The sequence below is a fragment of the Toxotes jaculatrix genome, chromosome 7, assembly GCF_017976425.1.
Source record: "Toxotes jaculatrix isolate fToxJac2 chromosome 7, fToxJac2.pri, whole genome shotgun sequence".
Taxonomy (NCBI): Eukaryota; Metazoa; Chordata; class Actinopteri; family Toxotidae; genus Toxotes; species Toxotes jaculatrix.
In genome coordinates, this window is record NC_054400.1 from 14,599,706 (window position 1) to 14,616,234 (window position 16,529).

Genomic DNA, 16,529 nt, shown 5'->3' on the forward strand with positions numbered 1-16,529 from the left:
CCATAAAAAGTCATATTTTAGTAAGACCTCAAAATGTCATAAAAAAGTCATAGTGTAGTAAGGTGTCAAAATATTCCAAAAGAAAGTCATAATTTTGCAAGACCTCAAAATGTCATAAAAAAAAACATCATAGTGTAGTAAGGCATCAAAATATGCCAAAAGAAGTCATATTTTATAAGACCTCAAAATGTCATAAAAAACGTCATACGGCCGTATGTTTGAGTATGCATAGTATGTGTGAGCATATGTAGCTTACTTTTGTACACTCTACTGACTGTATATCATGTATATCATTCATTTTGTTTTTATATTGCAAATAAAGTATTCATGTTAAAATCACAGTTCCACTTACGTCCGTCGTGCGATCGGGTAAAAGGCCTCTCCAAACCAAGATCCCGGGCTGAATTTCAACCCCAGCCCGCCCCTGATACCAAGACACTCAGTTGAATAAAGATAAGTATCCTGTTGTAACTATAATGTCTTGTGATTACATGTATACTGTACAAACTTGTCTTTGTTTTTCCAGGAATAAGCGAGAGACTTCAGAGAACTCTACACCTGGATGAATGGATCTCTATGGGCAGCCTACAGTTTTTTTTTCTTTTGGAGCCTGCACCTAGCGGCCACTACCGGCGCTGCGTGTTACTTCCGCGTTGGCTGCAGGTTTCGGGCGACTTTGTCCCACCCAAAAAAACAAAACAAAAAAATCTCTGAAAGCATCCGTTGTTCTAGTGGACTTCACCGGACACATGTACAAGCGGAGGGACGCTGTAGTCTAGTAAAAGCACTTTGAGTCATCTGGATGGAGTCACATTAAACCTGCTGAGGCAGCAGAGGAGCGCTCGACAGGCGAGAGAGAAATTTAGTTTTAGGGTTTTTCAAAGTTTTGGGAAAAACGGCGCTCTGAAGATCAACTTATTAGATCACGGTAAGTGACACCTCTGATTCTTATTTTCTTCTTCTAAGTTTGTTCTAAAGGAAAAACTATTTAAATGTATCTTACTTTGGTGTCAGTCCATAAATGAATGAGAAAGAACTTTTGGAGATTTTTAATAACTGCTCAAGTTTTGGAGTTTTGCTTCAGTTGCGTGTCGTATGCATTCTTTATTACTTTATTATCATATATAGTTTTTAAAAAGTTGGCGTTACACTTCTTTTTATTTATTTATTTATTAATCATTCATTCATACATTATGCCCACGTACACCATATGAATTTATAAGATCTTTTTTTTTTCAGAACGAGAGTATTGCCTTTAGAGCCATTAAAATCTTTACTTTTTTTTTTTTTTTTTTTTTTTTGGTCTTAATCTGAGCAGTCAACGGGGCCTCCTGCCTCTCTTTGCTCTGGATAATATCACATCAGCTGTGACAGAACAGGAAGTCTCACATCTCTGAGGGGACATTTAGAAACTCATGGATTTCCACTTCCTGACCCTGTAAGTGGATAATATGTGAGCTTTGGGTCTACTTGATATTTAATAATCCCATTCTGTGAGATGTTTGATACACATTGGGTCCTCTCTCCACTAAACAACTTAATCCTTTGTTCTTAGTCTGTTTTAATAGTTTAGCAAGAGCAGCCTCCCTTTGCTCCTCTGTCTTTTTACTATCAAATCTCCAGTGAAGTGTTAAGGTATGATAATCCCATGACTCAGACAGGGTTATGAGTCATTCCTCTCCCTTAGCGGGACCCCAGCTCCCCTGTTTGTGTTGCCCCTTTAGAGTTCAGTCCAGCCTAGATAAGCGGTCAGTGTCATGAACAAACTCAGGAACTAGTATAGTTCAGAAGGAAGCTGTGGAGGGACATGTGAGGATGTCATGTTGTACTGATTCCCTTGTAACAATAACGTGTGTGTTTATGGGTTCAGACAGGGTGGAAAATACAGGACCATATAAGCCCTGTAATGAGAAAATTGGTAGGGCATTGATTTAGTTTTTGAGTGTGTCCTGTGTTAGACAGGTGGCGTGATTCTGTCTGAGAAAACGTATCCTTCTGACCAATGAGCGAGCAGACTCATATTGGTTTTGGCATCAGTCCTTTGCTATGTTTTCCATAGATCCCATCCCCAAACAACAGAGCTCTTTTTAATGCAACTGAGGACACACAGATTGTTTTTGTCTGTACTTCTCTGTCAGCCATTCTTATGATATTTAATCTTTTCTGTTTCTTCAGGGTGCCCACATGCTACAGCATTATTTCCAGTTTCCCCTGAAGAGGAATTTGGCACGTCATTGTGATAAAAGGGATGAATGAGGTACAGAGGGGTGTGTTAGTAAGAAAGAAAGTGTTAACTTTCAAATCTTCTTCAAATTTTAGGGGTTCCCATTGGTAATACTAGATTTAAAATAATTTCTCATTACTTAAATTGTTTTATTTTGTTGTCCAGTTTCATTCCCTATATCAGGATTTCACCTCACCTTTAGCAAAGACCAGACATTCTCAGATCCTTGAAATTAATTTGTTTATTTAATAAAACTTTAACTTTCAGGTTCAAGAGCAAAAGCATAATTTTGCACACAAATGCCACATAGTTAATGAGCCTGTCTGCTGTTTATAAGGCTCTCACCTCAATGACATAAGGATCTGGGTGGTTCACCACTTTAGCTGAAGATTTCACTTGGACTCACATTTTGAAAATCTTATCTCAAATCATATCCACGACATAATAACATTAACTCTTAGTTAAAAAGGTATTATAGTCTTTGATACTTTGCTGTCAGTTGTGCCCTTCTGTGTGCAATTTGACCTGCTGGCGATTACTACAGATTGCATCTCTTATCTCTTATTTGTATATCCTCCTTCCTCCTGTGACCTGAAAACTGAACAGACCCACCATCATTAAAGACACCTCTGGATAAGCAGGAGCACATGCATGTGAGGAATGAAGGAATACAAATAATAGAACTGAATTAAAAAGGATAAATGACATACAGAGGGGTTAAATGTCATCTTTAAAATCTTCAAATTTCTGGGTAACTTTGGTAATTCTAGTCTTAAAACAGCCCTTTACTTCTGTTTTAAATAGGGATGCATCTATCTAAAACAGAAGTCAGAGCCTAGTTGCTGGAAATGACAGAAGATGTTGTGCAAAATGTTTTAAGCTGACAGTTTCTGAGTTATGTAATGTGCACCAAGAGAAACATTCCTATCTCACACTATTGAGTTTGAACAGATTAGGACCATGCAGCTCACTCCAAGCATTTTGTCCTGGTTTTTATTCCAGGGCCGCTCTGCTCTCTTCAGAAGGTGCCACCTTGCCCTGTCCAAGGCCAACACCCTCAGTTCTGATCCTGCCAGAGCTGCTCTTTCTGTGGACACAGGTGATGGCAGGGCCACTCAGCCTGAGAGCGATGCGGCATTTCCCCTGTCTGAGCTCTCACACCTGTTCGAGAGTGTGGATGCCTCCCCGTCCACTCAGGACACAAGTCAGGATCCAACCCCGGAGCTGGTTCAGCCCGACCAGCCTCCGGACAGCAGACAGAACTTGCGGATGAAGTTCCAGGGTGCTTTCAAGAAGGGAATTTCCAACCCCATGGATCTACTAGAATCTAGCATATATGAGTCAAACGTGGTTCCAGGCCCCAAGAAAGCACCCATGGACTCGCTCTTTGACTATGGTACCTACAGCAACATGAGCAACCAGAAGAGACGCAGGAAGAAGCTTCCAAGAGGGTGAGAGGGTGCCTTACTAAAGGTCATGTCTGTTTCCAGTCAGTGTTTCCATGTCTGTAATAGTTTTGTGTTCCTCTAAACTTCTTGGTTTAGGGGTTTGCTTTTTGTCTTAGCAGTAGTAATCCTAGACTGGATTCTTTTTTTTCCTGGGACAAAAGGGCTGGTTTGGAAAAATGTCATAAAAACAAAAACCTCCCACAACTGCCACTTTGTAGACAGAGGTGTGCCACATGAGGAAGTACACACGCACACACACACACACACACACACACACACACACACACACACACACACACACACACACACACACACACACACACACTGAGGTCCTTCATTCAGCCCGTTCACTGATGTAACAGAGAGCATGTTGTTAGTTCCTCTGCAGCCGTTGAGGTAATATTTAGGCTGTTGCCTGTTTCTGGCTGGCATACCTGTCCCATATACAAAGAGGCCCATTTACTGAAGCACTGAAAGGTGTAGGTGATTGCCTAAAAGATGGTTTGGTGCTCATCAAAATTTTATAAAACGTAAAAAAGAATTTATGAATTTTAAAGGTAAATCCAGAGTACAGTGAATGTCCAATATATAGTAACATCATGTCATGTTTTTGTGTCTCCTTAGTAAAACTGAGACATCTGGTGATGATGGTCAAAACTCAGACCCTCCAAAGGTAATGAAAACATTCAACCGCTCTCTCCTCTTTGACTCTGTGTCTCGTGGAGACCCCTCGGCCCTCGAGGGCCTGTTGGAGTACCTGCAAAGTCACGGAAAGCGGTTAACTGATGAGGAGTTTAGAGGTGAGACTAAAATTAGTAGATATCTATTTACTACTTTTTTGCCTGTTTAAACCAACCACTGAAAAGTCAGACTTACAACGGAATAAAAAGGGTTTGAGATGCAAATAACACAGGTTAATTTCTCACTCCTTTACACTGTTGTTGTCAAATGGGTAATTCTTAAAGCGCAACTCTGTTCTAAAGCAAAGTACCTTTGTCCTTTTGTCCCCTGCCTGTCTTTGCTGTTTTTTTCCTCAAAGGATGTCAGAGTCTTTGTCTTGCTAGAGGCAGGCCCAAGGAAAGCTTCCTGTCTGTATGAGGAGTTTTTTTCAGGTTTATAACAAGGAGCAGAGAAAAGTCTCAGCAAACTGTCGTCTCTGTGAGAGAGTTAAACAGGGATTACTGTCTTTTTTTAAAGACTGAGAGACTAAAAATAGTGAAGGGCTGACTTGACCCCTGTCTTTAGCAGTTCTTTCTTATGAACCCTGAACACTTAATAGCATAAAACAATTCCCGAAACATCATGTACTCAATCACAGTAACACAACAGAAAGTCATATTTTACTTGACAGTAGATTTTTATGAGAGTACCCACTTCCACAATTCCACAGGGGGTGTGTAGAAAGGCTGTGGAATTGCTCAGCTAATGAAATTTAAAAAAAAAAAGATTATGATTTGATTAAAAAAAAAAAAACCCTCATAATGAGTCAGTTGTCACACCTGATCACCACAGGTTGCAATTCAGAGTGTGTGAAAACAAAGCAACACTAGCAGGCAAACAGAGAAATCTAAATGGTTAGCTAAAAGTGATCAATAAATGGTGAACTAAGTTCAGTGGAAGTAATGGATAAAGGGCTGAAAGAGCAAAAAATAATGGATGAATGGAGAAATAATTAGCTAAAAGTAGCAAATAAATGGTGGGAATAGTTAAACTGACAGTTCAATTGCATGATTGATGAATTGCATGGTTTATAAAGGTAAGTAAAGTTAAAAAAATCAATACAAATGAACAACTCTGAGTTCAGGGGTTACTGTTAAGAATAAAAGGGGTTACAGGGGGAACTACTTTATGACACTTACATAGGACTAAACAGAGAATCATAAACTATTCTCTCTAAAAAAAATTCTGTCTAAATCAAAAATATCCTTTGTTTTTATCTCATTTTTCTACCAGAGCCATCCACAGGTAAGACGTGTCTGCCTAAAGCCCTGTTGAACCTTTTCGGTGGTCAGAACGAGACCATCCCACTGCTGGTCGACATCGCAGAGAAGACTGGAAATCTCAGAGAGTTTATAAATTCACCCTTCAGGGATCTCTACTATAGAGGTATGGAAATAAGAAGACAACAATCCTACAGTTTTATAGAAAACAACAATTTCCTCATCTTCCACTGAGTTGAAGCTGACAGAGTCAGTGGTTTGTTACTCTGTGCTTGCCAGGCTGGTGGGTGAGGCCCAATGAGGGGAGAAAAGGAATGTATTTGCAGTGACTTCATACAGCCCTGTTACTCAGCTTTCTCTTACGGCACTGTATACACATTATTAGCTGTGAGATAACAGTGACAGAAGCCTTTTCACTTTTTAATACAAAATATGGTCATTGTCAAGTCTTATTTGCGTATTTAACTAATCTCAGTACGGTAGTCAGTTTTTTTTTTGCTCATGCAGGAAAACGCTTTTTATATCACAACATAAAAATGTTTAAGGGCTCAGTTTCTATAGGTAGTGATCCCATAGAAACAACCTGCACATAAATGTAACCCTAAGCCCTCACAGATTTTAGTGCTCAGTTTTTTATGACCTTCATTATTGGGCATCGGTTTCTCAAAAGAAAAAGTTGCACAGGAAAATGGCAAGTTTCGACACTCTTTCTCTTGTGTAACTGTCTTATTTTCTTTCAGGAAGCCTGTCAACATAATTATCTCCATACACCTCAGTTTAGTAACTACTTCTTGGAAAACAGCCTTTCAGATGATATTTTTTCAGTTGCATGCCTCACACAAAGCTGTGGTATGAAATAATGTTTCTGTATTGTGTTTTGCTGCATTGTCAGGCCAAACGGCGCTTCACATTGCTATAGAGCGACGCTGTAAGCAGTATGTTGAGCTGTTGATGGAGAAGGGAGCTGATGTTCATGCCCAGGCGAGGGGACGCTTCTTCCAGCCCAAAGACGAGGGGGGCTACTTCTACTTTGGTAATGACCTTTGACAGACACCGGCTTCTGTATTTTTAATTATAGTCCACATTCAGTTGAAGGGTTCTGGAAAGTTGTTAACTGTATTTTCTGCTTCATATGGTTGTAATGATGTGTTGTGTCTGAGGTTTGTATGACTTCACTGGTCACTTTTTCAATTTCCACGTTGGCTCCGAGTTGACATCAAAGTTTTGTGATGTGTATGAGAGCAGCTAGTTAATGCACGGTACATTTTCCTGGCAATGGAATCTCTGTTGCCATGGAGAAATGAAGTGACATTAGACCCCACCCTTTCTCTTTTTAATGTGGCAGGTATTGGCTGGACCAACACAGTCAGGATACTGCTGTGGTCCAGTGGTGAGCTCCACCTTACACCCAAATGGTTTTTGAAGCATCGTACGAGAAACCGTCATTAATAATGTTCCAAAAACACATGAAAAGAAAACCATTATGTCATATGTTCAAGAGGTGCCTCCAGTGAAAGGTGTCTGTGTTGTGCAGTCGAGAAAAGTAAACATCCTCTGCCTGTGGGAAGGCACTGACCTCCAAGACAGGGAGGAGAAATAAATCAGAGCCTGTAAACTAAACTCAACACTGCCCTCTGCTGGCTTCTGTGAGGGCCCTACTTCCTCCATCACAGTACACAGTGTGGTACCCAGAGGAAAATATGTTTTTATTTATAACAGTATGTCGTTTTACCCTCTCTATGATAATTAGAACAGATGTAATTGATTTTAATGTTACTCTCAAAAGGCATTAAAAGAAAGGTAGAAATGGCTTGTTATGGACTCTGTTTTATTTTTTACCCAACCCAATTTTGAGAATTGTTTATTTGATTACATTCAAGTGTTATATTCCTCACTTATCACAGAGAAGATGATTTCTATTTGCACTTAGCACGGTTGTCATTCTCAAATCCCAGCGTGTCCGGGCACAGTGTGAGTAATTTGCCGCGGAGCTTTGCAGTGAGGTGAACAGGAACCTGGCAGGGCTGATGGCTAATGGGATTTAGACTCACGCTAACACTCTGCATGCACCCGTGCAAATCCATGAAGAGGAGCGTTTCTATGTGAGGTGACAAAGTAATCTGTCACCCATGGCAACGGCTCATTTTCAGCAGCTGCTTTTGGCACTCTGGCCCCATTGCGCCCCTCCCTCAAACAACTGCTAATTGTGCTGTTTTCATAGCGAGGATTTAAGTCAAATCTTTGATCCATGTTTAGTATGCTTTGCAAAAACATACAGACGCCAGCTACAGTTCTTAATTAACCCTCCTGTTGATTTACTTATTTTTAATCTGAAATGCAGTTCTCTTAATCTCCTGTGAATTCAGAGTGAAGTGCTCTCTCTCTCTCTCTCTCTCTCTCTCTCTCTCTCTCTCTCTTTCTCTCTCTTTCTCTCTCTCTCTCTCCCTCTCCCTCTCTCCGTTTGCCCAGGTGAGCTGCCTCTCTCACTGGCTGCATGCACTAACCAACCTGACATAGTGCACTACCTGACTGAGAATCCACACAAGAAAGCAGATCTGCGGCGCCAGGATTCACGTGGAAACACGGTGCTGCATGCCCTAGTGCACATTGCGGACAACACCAAGGACAACACGCGTTTCCTCACAAAGATGTATGACCTGCTGCTAATCAAGAGTGCTAAGCTCTACCCAGAATGCAGCCTGGAGACAGTGCTCAACAATGATGGCATGTCACCTCTGATGATGGCCGCCAAGCAGGGCAAGATAGGGGTAGGGATGATGAAACATTGGTATGTCAATCAGCATCAGTATAATAAAAGTTTTTATCATCACATTTCTACTTTAAGTCGGCATCTCCATACTCCAGGTTTTTCAGCACATTATCCGACGTGAGATCAAGGATGAGGAAGTTCGTCACCTGTCACGAAAGTTTAAGGACTGGGCATACGGTCCTGTGTACTCCTCCCTCTATGATCTGTCTTCACTGGATACATGTGGAGAGGAACCGTCTGTGCTGGAAATCCTTGTCTACAACAGTCGCAATGAGGTGAATAAAGACAGTTTTGTGCAAGTTTATTTGTTCATTTCAAACAGCTGAAAAAAAATCCTTTGTGCAAATATCTGGATTTTGTTGTTTTGGTTTTATTTTCATTGCACATGTATCAGTGTCATGTTTCTTGTCCTGTTGTCAGAACCGCCATGAGATGCTGGCAGTGGAGCCCATCAATGAGCTGCTGAGGGCCAAATGGCAGAAGTTTGGTGCTGTCACTTTTTACATCAGCGTGGTGTCCTACCTCATCACTATGATCATCTTCACTCTTGTGGCTTATTACCACCCAACACAGGGAACGGTGGGTGTGGAACTACTGAAAATGTAAATTGTTCTCACAGCGTGCCTAGAGTGCATGAGAACTGTTGAATATGCCCATGCAGCACTGGCTTTTCAGTACACCACATGAACATATTTATACAATAGCTATTTAGGTTTTTGCTTTTTTAATATACATGTTCTGGATTTTTTATGTAGGCGACATTAGGGACATTAGGTCTTGTTTGTGCACAAAATGCTAATGCACTGTGTACCAGAGCAGCAAATTAGCATTATGAATTTTAATAATTTTGCATCGAGTAATCATTTTGCATTAAAGGAATATTTAAGGATTTTGGGAAATATGCTCATCTGCTTTCTTGCCCAGAGGCAGATGAGAGGACTGATAACACTCTCAAATCTGTACACTACATATGAAGCTACAGCCAGCAGATGCTAAAGACCAAAAACAGAGGAAAACAAACAGCTACCCTGGCTCTGTCCAAAGTTCAAATTCTGTAATTAGCACATTATATTCTAATTGTTTAATCTGTGTTCAAACTGAAATGTAAAAACAGATGGAGGGTTAGATGCTAATACTAAAGTAAGCTAACCGATGGTTGGCTCTAGTTTTATTCTTAACAGACAGATTTTGATAACAGTCTTCTCGTTGTGTATTTTATGTTTATATACAGTATGTTCTATTGTTAAGACACTGAGATGAATCTAAATAGAATGAATGTTGTCCCTAAATCTTATCTTCCTTCCTTCCAGCCTCCATACCCTTACACTACATCCTCTGACTACCTGCGGATGGCGGGAGAGATTGTCACCTTGGCATCAGGAATTTTCTTTTTCCTAACGAACGTGAGTCAACAGGCTCTGGTAGCATCTTTATGGACTAATCACTAGGTGTTTCACCGCCAGTTCCCTGTCTCTTGCATCAAACTCAAATCTGTAATGATAATGTTGTTGTCATTATGGAAATGTGCTTCCCACTTTTTGCAGATTAAAGACGTCTTCCTAAAGAAGTGCCCTGGGGTGAAGTCTTTATTTATTGATGGATCCTTTCAGCTGCTGTAGTAAGTCTCATCCTCTGTCCTTCCTCCCCCCTCCTCCTTATATCTGCAGCAGCTCTTCCTGACTTTTACCCGAGGCAAATTTTGCATCCTCTTAATTGAGTCATCTAATTAATATCTCAGCCTCCTCCCTTGCATGTTTTATAGTTTACATCTTTAATTAATCCCATGATCCAAACAAAGAACAGAGAATGTCAAGCACCTCTCTGAACCGTGTTGATTTAAATCATTAGCAACGTGGCTGTGATGTCTACATTCTTTTTTAATGTTAAATGCCAGCAATCATGACTTCCTGCCTTCATGTATTACTTCAGTATCACAGGCTCTAACATCAGTAACAACTGGCTCTTTGACAAAGTTTTTCTCTGTCCTCTCTAGTTTCATCTACTCTGTACTGATTGTAGTCACAGCTGCTCTCTACCTGTCTGGCATTAAAGCCTATGTGTCTCTGATGGTGTTTGCACTTGTCCTGGGCTGGATGAACACACTTTACTTCACCAGGGGCCTGAAGCTCACTGGCACCTACAGCATCATGATACAGAAGGTTAGATTCTGGAGAAAATAAATAGAAAATGAATTAACCTCAAATATCACCATCAATGAGTCTTAACACTCCTTTTTTAAAATTTTTTTTTGTTCCCAGATCCTTTTCAAAGACCTTTTTAGATTTTTGCTGGTGTACGTGCTCTTCATGATTGGATATGCATCAGGTAGGCTTATTCATCCAAATTTACACCTGTTCATAATCAGCACTACTTAAAGGGATAGTTTGGGGAAATTCATTCATTTGATCTTTTGTCTCTGAGACATACAGTAATAATAACATTCTCATATTTTTCCATTAATGTAAATAGATGTTTTATTGTTAACTGAAAGCTAACAGGGTGTTTGCCCCTGTTTACAGTGTACAGTTGCAGTTCCAGTTTATACTAAGCTAACCATACTCTGGCTGCCACCCCGGCTTCAGAGGAAAAAAGAAATCACTTACTACCACTAAAACTTACAACTTAACACTTTGATTCGCACAAAAACCATGGTGTAAAATTGTCAAGCTGTGGTTTTAGGGGGTGTCATGTGCCTGACTGTTTCACCCTGCTTCCAGTTTTCATGACAAGCTAACAGTCTCCTGACTGTAGTTTCATATTTAACAGACAGATATGAGAGTGGTGTGGATTTCCTCAGCTAACTCTTGACAAGAAAGTGAATTAACATATTTCTCAGAAGGTTTAAGTGCTCACTGACACATAACCCAACTTCCACTGTTCCCACCCCACAGCCTTGGTGTCCCTGCTGACAGTGTGTCCCCCACCGGGCACTGAGTGCGAAGGGGGCTGCCCCACCTACCCCAAGTGCAGGGACCCAGACACTTTTAGCACTTTCTTACTGGATCTTTTCAAACTGACCATTGGGATGGGAGAACTGGATATGATCCACAGCGCACAGTATCCAGCAGTCTTCCTTATCCTGTTGGTTACGTATATCATCCTCACTTTTGTGCTGCTGCTCAACATGTTGATCGCTTTGATGGGGGAGACAGTGGGGGAGGTGTCGAAGGAGAGCAAGAAGCTCTGGAAGCTTCAGGTGCGCTGGTTGTTTTTTCATGGGCAGTGACAAGGGAGTCTCCATTCAATATTTAACATGAGGATTTAGTCAGATTCAGTGCTAAAGGATCAGTTCACTCTAATCATGAAAAAACATGTTGTCATTGAGTGGCATGTAGCCATGCAGATAGTTTTTACTACACTTAATTTGTCCAGGTTTTGATAAATCCATCTCTGAGATTTCTGCCTCCAACCACAACACAATGATATCTCACAACCTGGGCAAAGAAGACCAAAAGCTAGCTGCATGACTAGATACCACAAGAAGTAGAGTAAGGAAATGTGTTTCTGTAATTTGAGTTGCATAAATACTTTGATAAATACTTTACTCAAGCATGTTTAAATAATGTACTGTATCTTTACAGTGGGCAACAACTATCTTGGACATCGAGCGCTCATTCCCAGTCTTCCTCCGCAAATCTTTTCGAGCTGGGGAGATGGTGACTGTGGGAAAGAACTGGGATGGCACACCTGACCGACGCTGGTGCTTCAGGTATTTTACATGACTCATTATGACTGTCACGCCGCCGTGCCAATGCCACGTCAAAGAAAACTGTCAATCCCAGCGGTTTCTTGTAATATCAGGGTGGATGAGGTTCACTGGTGTCACTGGAATCAGAACCTGGCCATAATCAATGAGGATCCAGGCAAGAGCGAGACCAGCCAAGTTTTGCAGCAGAACGTCTTGAGGAGAGGTGAGATTCTCACTGTGCTTTGATAAATAAATGCATAGACAAATACAGCGTATATTCATGTGGACCACACGTTTAGTCATTCACAGAGATTTAAAAAATTCTTTCTTTATTCTCTTCCAGACCGCTGGTCCACAGTGGTCCCGCGGGTGGTGGAGTTAAGTAAGGGTCGTGAGGCTGTGATAGAGATGGAGCCCCTGACGCGCAGGCGCTGACGCCGACGCCTGCAGAGGACTAGTGCTGTCCTTCTTGTAAAGAGACAGTAGAGAGCCATCAGCATCAATGACATCACTCTACTGGGGACAATTTGGCCAATAAGTACACTAATTTTCCCAAATCTCATGTGTCTTATGTTCAGATAAAGTATAGTAAATATTACAGTAAAACAGTGGACAGAGGACTGAGCACACACACACACAGACACTGGATCTACAATGTCTTAAAAATTGATTTATCATTCCATGATCTGAAAAACACCAGAGTAAAAAAACACTAACCATGAGATTTAAAAAAATGAGGAAAAGTGGCATTGATGATACAGTGAGCTGCAAAAATGTTTTACTTACAAAGAAGATGGAACTTGTTGTCAAAATGTACTGTATTTCCACATTTCAAACATTAGAAGCTGATCACTCAGGGATTTAAGAGTCAAAATGTGTCAGCATTTCCAGTCTCATTATAATGAAGCAGGAAACAGACTCATGGGTTCTCTAATGGCAAGAAGACACATAATTACTGTATCACCGCATTAGCAGTGTAAACAAAAGTTGTGATTAAAATGCCATTCGCAGATATAATCGAAATGGGAGATATTTCTTCGAGAAAAAATTGCAATACATATTTATAGACTTGTAGAATAGAATTCAGCTTTTAGTTGCTTGATTTATATTTAAGAGGCCCCTATATGATGTGTTCATAACAATGAAACTGTATATTCTGATTTTAATGTTTTATTTTTCAGGCTGTGGGGGTTCAACATATAGAAACAAGACAAATCTATTTTATGCAGTATATATTTTCTTTCTATTTTCTATATTGTATCAATCAAATACTTTCAAAACTATAAAAGTCTGGGGTTTGGACTGCCAGCTCAGTCAGCACAGCTTTCATTTGAACTGAAACAATGCACTGTGCCAATTTCTGATGTGTGCATTATTATATGAATACAAAGACATTGTTCAGAACAAGATGGGCATGATGAGCAGGTTGTAGTTGTCAAGCAAATGTGCAAATGTGAGACAATAGCCTTCCGTGTTATGGTTTGTCTTTGAATTTCCAGAGTTATTGTTCCTTTGCAGCTGGGGTATTTGCATAATCAACTCTCAGGCCTTGCCATTATGTACTTCCCTCTATTTGCTGCAGCGTTTTCATTGCAATTGGCTCTTTGCCCTATACAGCGTCTTGTTTATGCGCCTCTACTGTATGTATGCATGTATTTGTGTTATTGCACTGCATGACAGGGTTTGATTAAGAGCAGATAGACCATACAGTTCATTTTCACTAATCCATTACCGTTGAAGGCCACAGGTCATTGTTCACTGTGTTTACATTGCTTTTATAAAGAGACATGTCTTTGCATTTTTATATGGTTTGTACATTGCTGCACATAACAATAAACACTGAATTTATTTTATAAAGCATGCAGTAGTCTGTCTCGCAAATTCCTGCATAGATTGGAGATCCTTTTTCTCTGTAGATGTTTTCCAATCAGTACTCGAATCATCGATTTAATTATTTTATCCCAGAATATTTGCTACTAATCTAAATCAGCCAGACGTGGAAGTGCATACCCATTCTATTATGGGTATGCAGAATGAAAAGAGAATATAAGAAACAGTAGTTGGATTTTTATGCTTATTTGTTCTTCTGGTTTTGTATGGTGTTTCCATTTGTGTTTTAACAAGAGCAACATTGGTATAGTTAGACGAGCCTTTAAATCTTTATCTACAGTTATGGTCATAGAATTTAGCTATAATCACAATGTTGTTCTGTAATTGTTTGGACTAAAAACCCAGATCTTACATTACTATACTGCAAGTCAAGAATTACATTGTTGGTGGCCAACCAGAAGGTTTTAATGACATAGCACGTGTAAAAATGATGTTCTTGATTTTCAGTGTTTTTCTTTAAAAAATGTGTTCATTACACTCCACTTTAAACCCAATTCTCAAAAACTCATTACAAAGATTCTGAGTTGTTAATGATTGTTTGCAGTTCCTCCTCTGGCCTGCTGATGGCTGCAGAGGTCTAAATTCCTCTGCTGTGTTGCATGTGCAGATCCCAGATGAGGAAGACAAGTGTTAGCCATGTCTACGCCTGCAGATGCTGTAGAGCACTTTTGTTTTAAATTATAGCTGTAAATATTGCATTGTCAGTGCTAATGGCTATTACTATAATAGGTTCTAGTTTGTAGAATGCAGTCCACTCATGAAATATTTTTTCCTGTGGATCTCAGGTCTCGTTGACCTCGGTGTAACACCTGGTCAGTAATTATGGGCTTTTGCCTTCGTAATGAAAACACAAGCTGGCAACAATTTATGAAGTGCTTCATGGCTTTTCACCTTTCATCATTATACCTCACCTTTTGTTTTCCTCTTTAAAATGTTACAGTGGTGATTCTCACTCATGATAACTATGGCCTCACCCCTCACCTCCCATCTTCCTCCTCCTTCTCCTCGCCCGTCTCTCTCTCTCTCTCTCTCTCTCTCTCTCTCTCTCTCTGAGGCCAGCAGCGCTGAAGGACACAGGGAATCTCTTGCCACCTCAGAGAAGAGGCTAATCCTCTTTGCCCCAACTTTAACTGGGCCACTAATCCTCCAGGTTTATCTAAGCAGTGAGCACCTAGCGCTGCTGACAACTTGGCCTGTCCTCCTCCCTGCAGCCTGTTAAGTAGGGCAGGGCTCGGTCCTGCAAGTGTCACTGTCAGCAACTCTGGAACCGCACACTTGCACAGGAAGTGTGAGCTGTTAACAAAATGGCTCACTTGCTTGCAGCATGTGTGTGCTTGCTGCCACAAATGTGTCTCAACAAACCAAGTGACAGCCAAGCAGGATCATGTTGTAACGGCCCTCGTTTTAGTAACCGCACATAAGGGAAAGTTGACAGTCTCAGCCAAAGGTCTTAAGTAAACTAACTAGATTAGAGATTGGCAGAACAAATTGTTCAGCTATTGTCCAGCCAGTTAAGCTTTAAGGTGTTTAGGCTGATGAGACTCAGGCGGATACTGGGCTGGACTTGGGCCAACTCATTCTTTATTCACTAAACAACACTCCAGACTGTCTGATGGCTTCGAGTGCAACATTCATTGTCTGCCTGAGGTCCAGGAGCCGGAGACAGAGGAGCAAACCTGGCTACATATTGGTCACACTCTTACTAATCACTTCACAAACAAAATATTACAAAAGAGGTAGCATCATCATCACTGAATCATTCTCTGGGCTAAAAGATAAAAGCTGGTTCAGATTTAAAAGACCACGCCAGACACAGCTTTCTCACAGTTATAAGTCAGTGCTTATAACTTCCTTGAAATAATTCCTTGAAATTCCTTCCATGATCCCTGGTGAAATATTCCACCAAGGTGTGGTATTTCTAAATGGAAATCACTGGAAGCTCTGGAAGATGAGGAGCCAGAGACAGATTGGTTAGGTGGCGTGTGAGATGACCTTTCAGTTCATCTAAGATGAAACGAGGCTGCTGAACCCGAAATGATTCAGAGTGTCTAAACTGACAGGCGAGGGCACGGCCGCGGCAAAGCGTTAGCCTGCTGCCCCGGCCTCTGTAGGCATCTCTCATGATTTATTGTGAAATTGCCAGGGACTCAATGTGGCGTGCAGGTGAATGAGTTTTGCTAATAAGAGAAGCATTTCTGCTCCACAGAGCTCTTTTTCTGTCTGAGCGAGCGTGTATGAAATCACTGTGCAGTCTCCCAGTACCACACGCTCTGGTGGAGGCGGCTGGCTCATCAGTCTACGGCTTATCTGATGTTTTAGGTGGGTGGAGAGGTTGGGAGTGAGCAGAGAAAAAGAGGGAAAAAGCGTCAATATTGAGTTCTTGAAGGTACTTGTGTTGTTAAACATTTAGACTGGGTGTACATTGTGTTCCTTTTCTTCAGGAAATGGATTTGTAGTGAGACAATGTCGTGCTGGCAAAATCATACTAATTAAACAACTGAATTTCTTTATCTTGACATTGGAACGTATTCCATCAATGATGAAATGAAAATATAATGCAGAAGTGAAG

At 40.7% G+C, this 16,529-nt stretch overlaps 1 protein-coding gene across 2 annotated transcripts; it reads left to right on the forward strand.

The window, feature by feature from the left end:
• Window positions 1-693: 693 nt before the first annotated feature.
• Window positions 694-13,923, forward strand: trpv4 (transient receptor potential cation channel, subfamily V, member 4). 2 transcript variants are annotated; one of them, XM_041041806.1, is made up of 18 exons: window positions 694-928; window positions 1,319-1,438; window positions 2,176-2,257; window positions 3,227-3,675; window positions 4,297-4,472; window positions 5,626-5,778; window positions 6,505-6,645; window positions 8,082-8,380; window positions 8,478-8,657; window positions 8,803-8,961; window positions 9,693-9,785; window positions 9,927-10,000; window positions 10,376-10,541; window positions 10,641-10,707; window positions 11,274-11,578; window positions 11,964-12,091; window positions 12,184-12,293; window positions 12,414-13,923. In XM_041041806.1, the coding sequence occupies exons 3-18, from the start codon at window positions 2,249-2,251 to the stop codon at window positions 12,503-12,505; spliced, it is 2,601 nt and encodes an 866-aa protein (XP_040897740.1). In that variant the 5' UTR covers window positions 694-928; window positions 1,319-1,438; window positions 2,176-2,248; the 3' UTR covers window positions 12,506-13,923. The 2 variants fall into 2 exon arrangements, with proteins under 2 accessions (XP_040897740.1, XP_040897739.1); XM_041041805.1 differs by lacking the exon at window positions 1,319-1,438.
• Window positions 13,924-16,529: the final 2,606 nt, after the last annotated feature.

What these genes read in the sequence shown, in the direction of transcription:
- trpv4 (XM_041041806.1), top strand. An exon ending in AGGAAGAAGCTTCCAAGAGG is followed by an intron (nt 3,676 to 4,296) that starts GTGAGAGGGTGC and finishes GTGTCTCCTTAG; the next exon opens with TAAAACTGAGACATCTGGTG. An exon ending in AGAAGCTCTGGAAGCTTCAG is followed by an intron (nt 11,579 to 11,963) that starts GTGCGCTGGTTG and finishes GTATCTTTACAG; the next exon opens with TGGGCAACAACTATCTTGGA.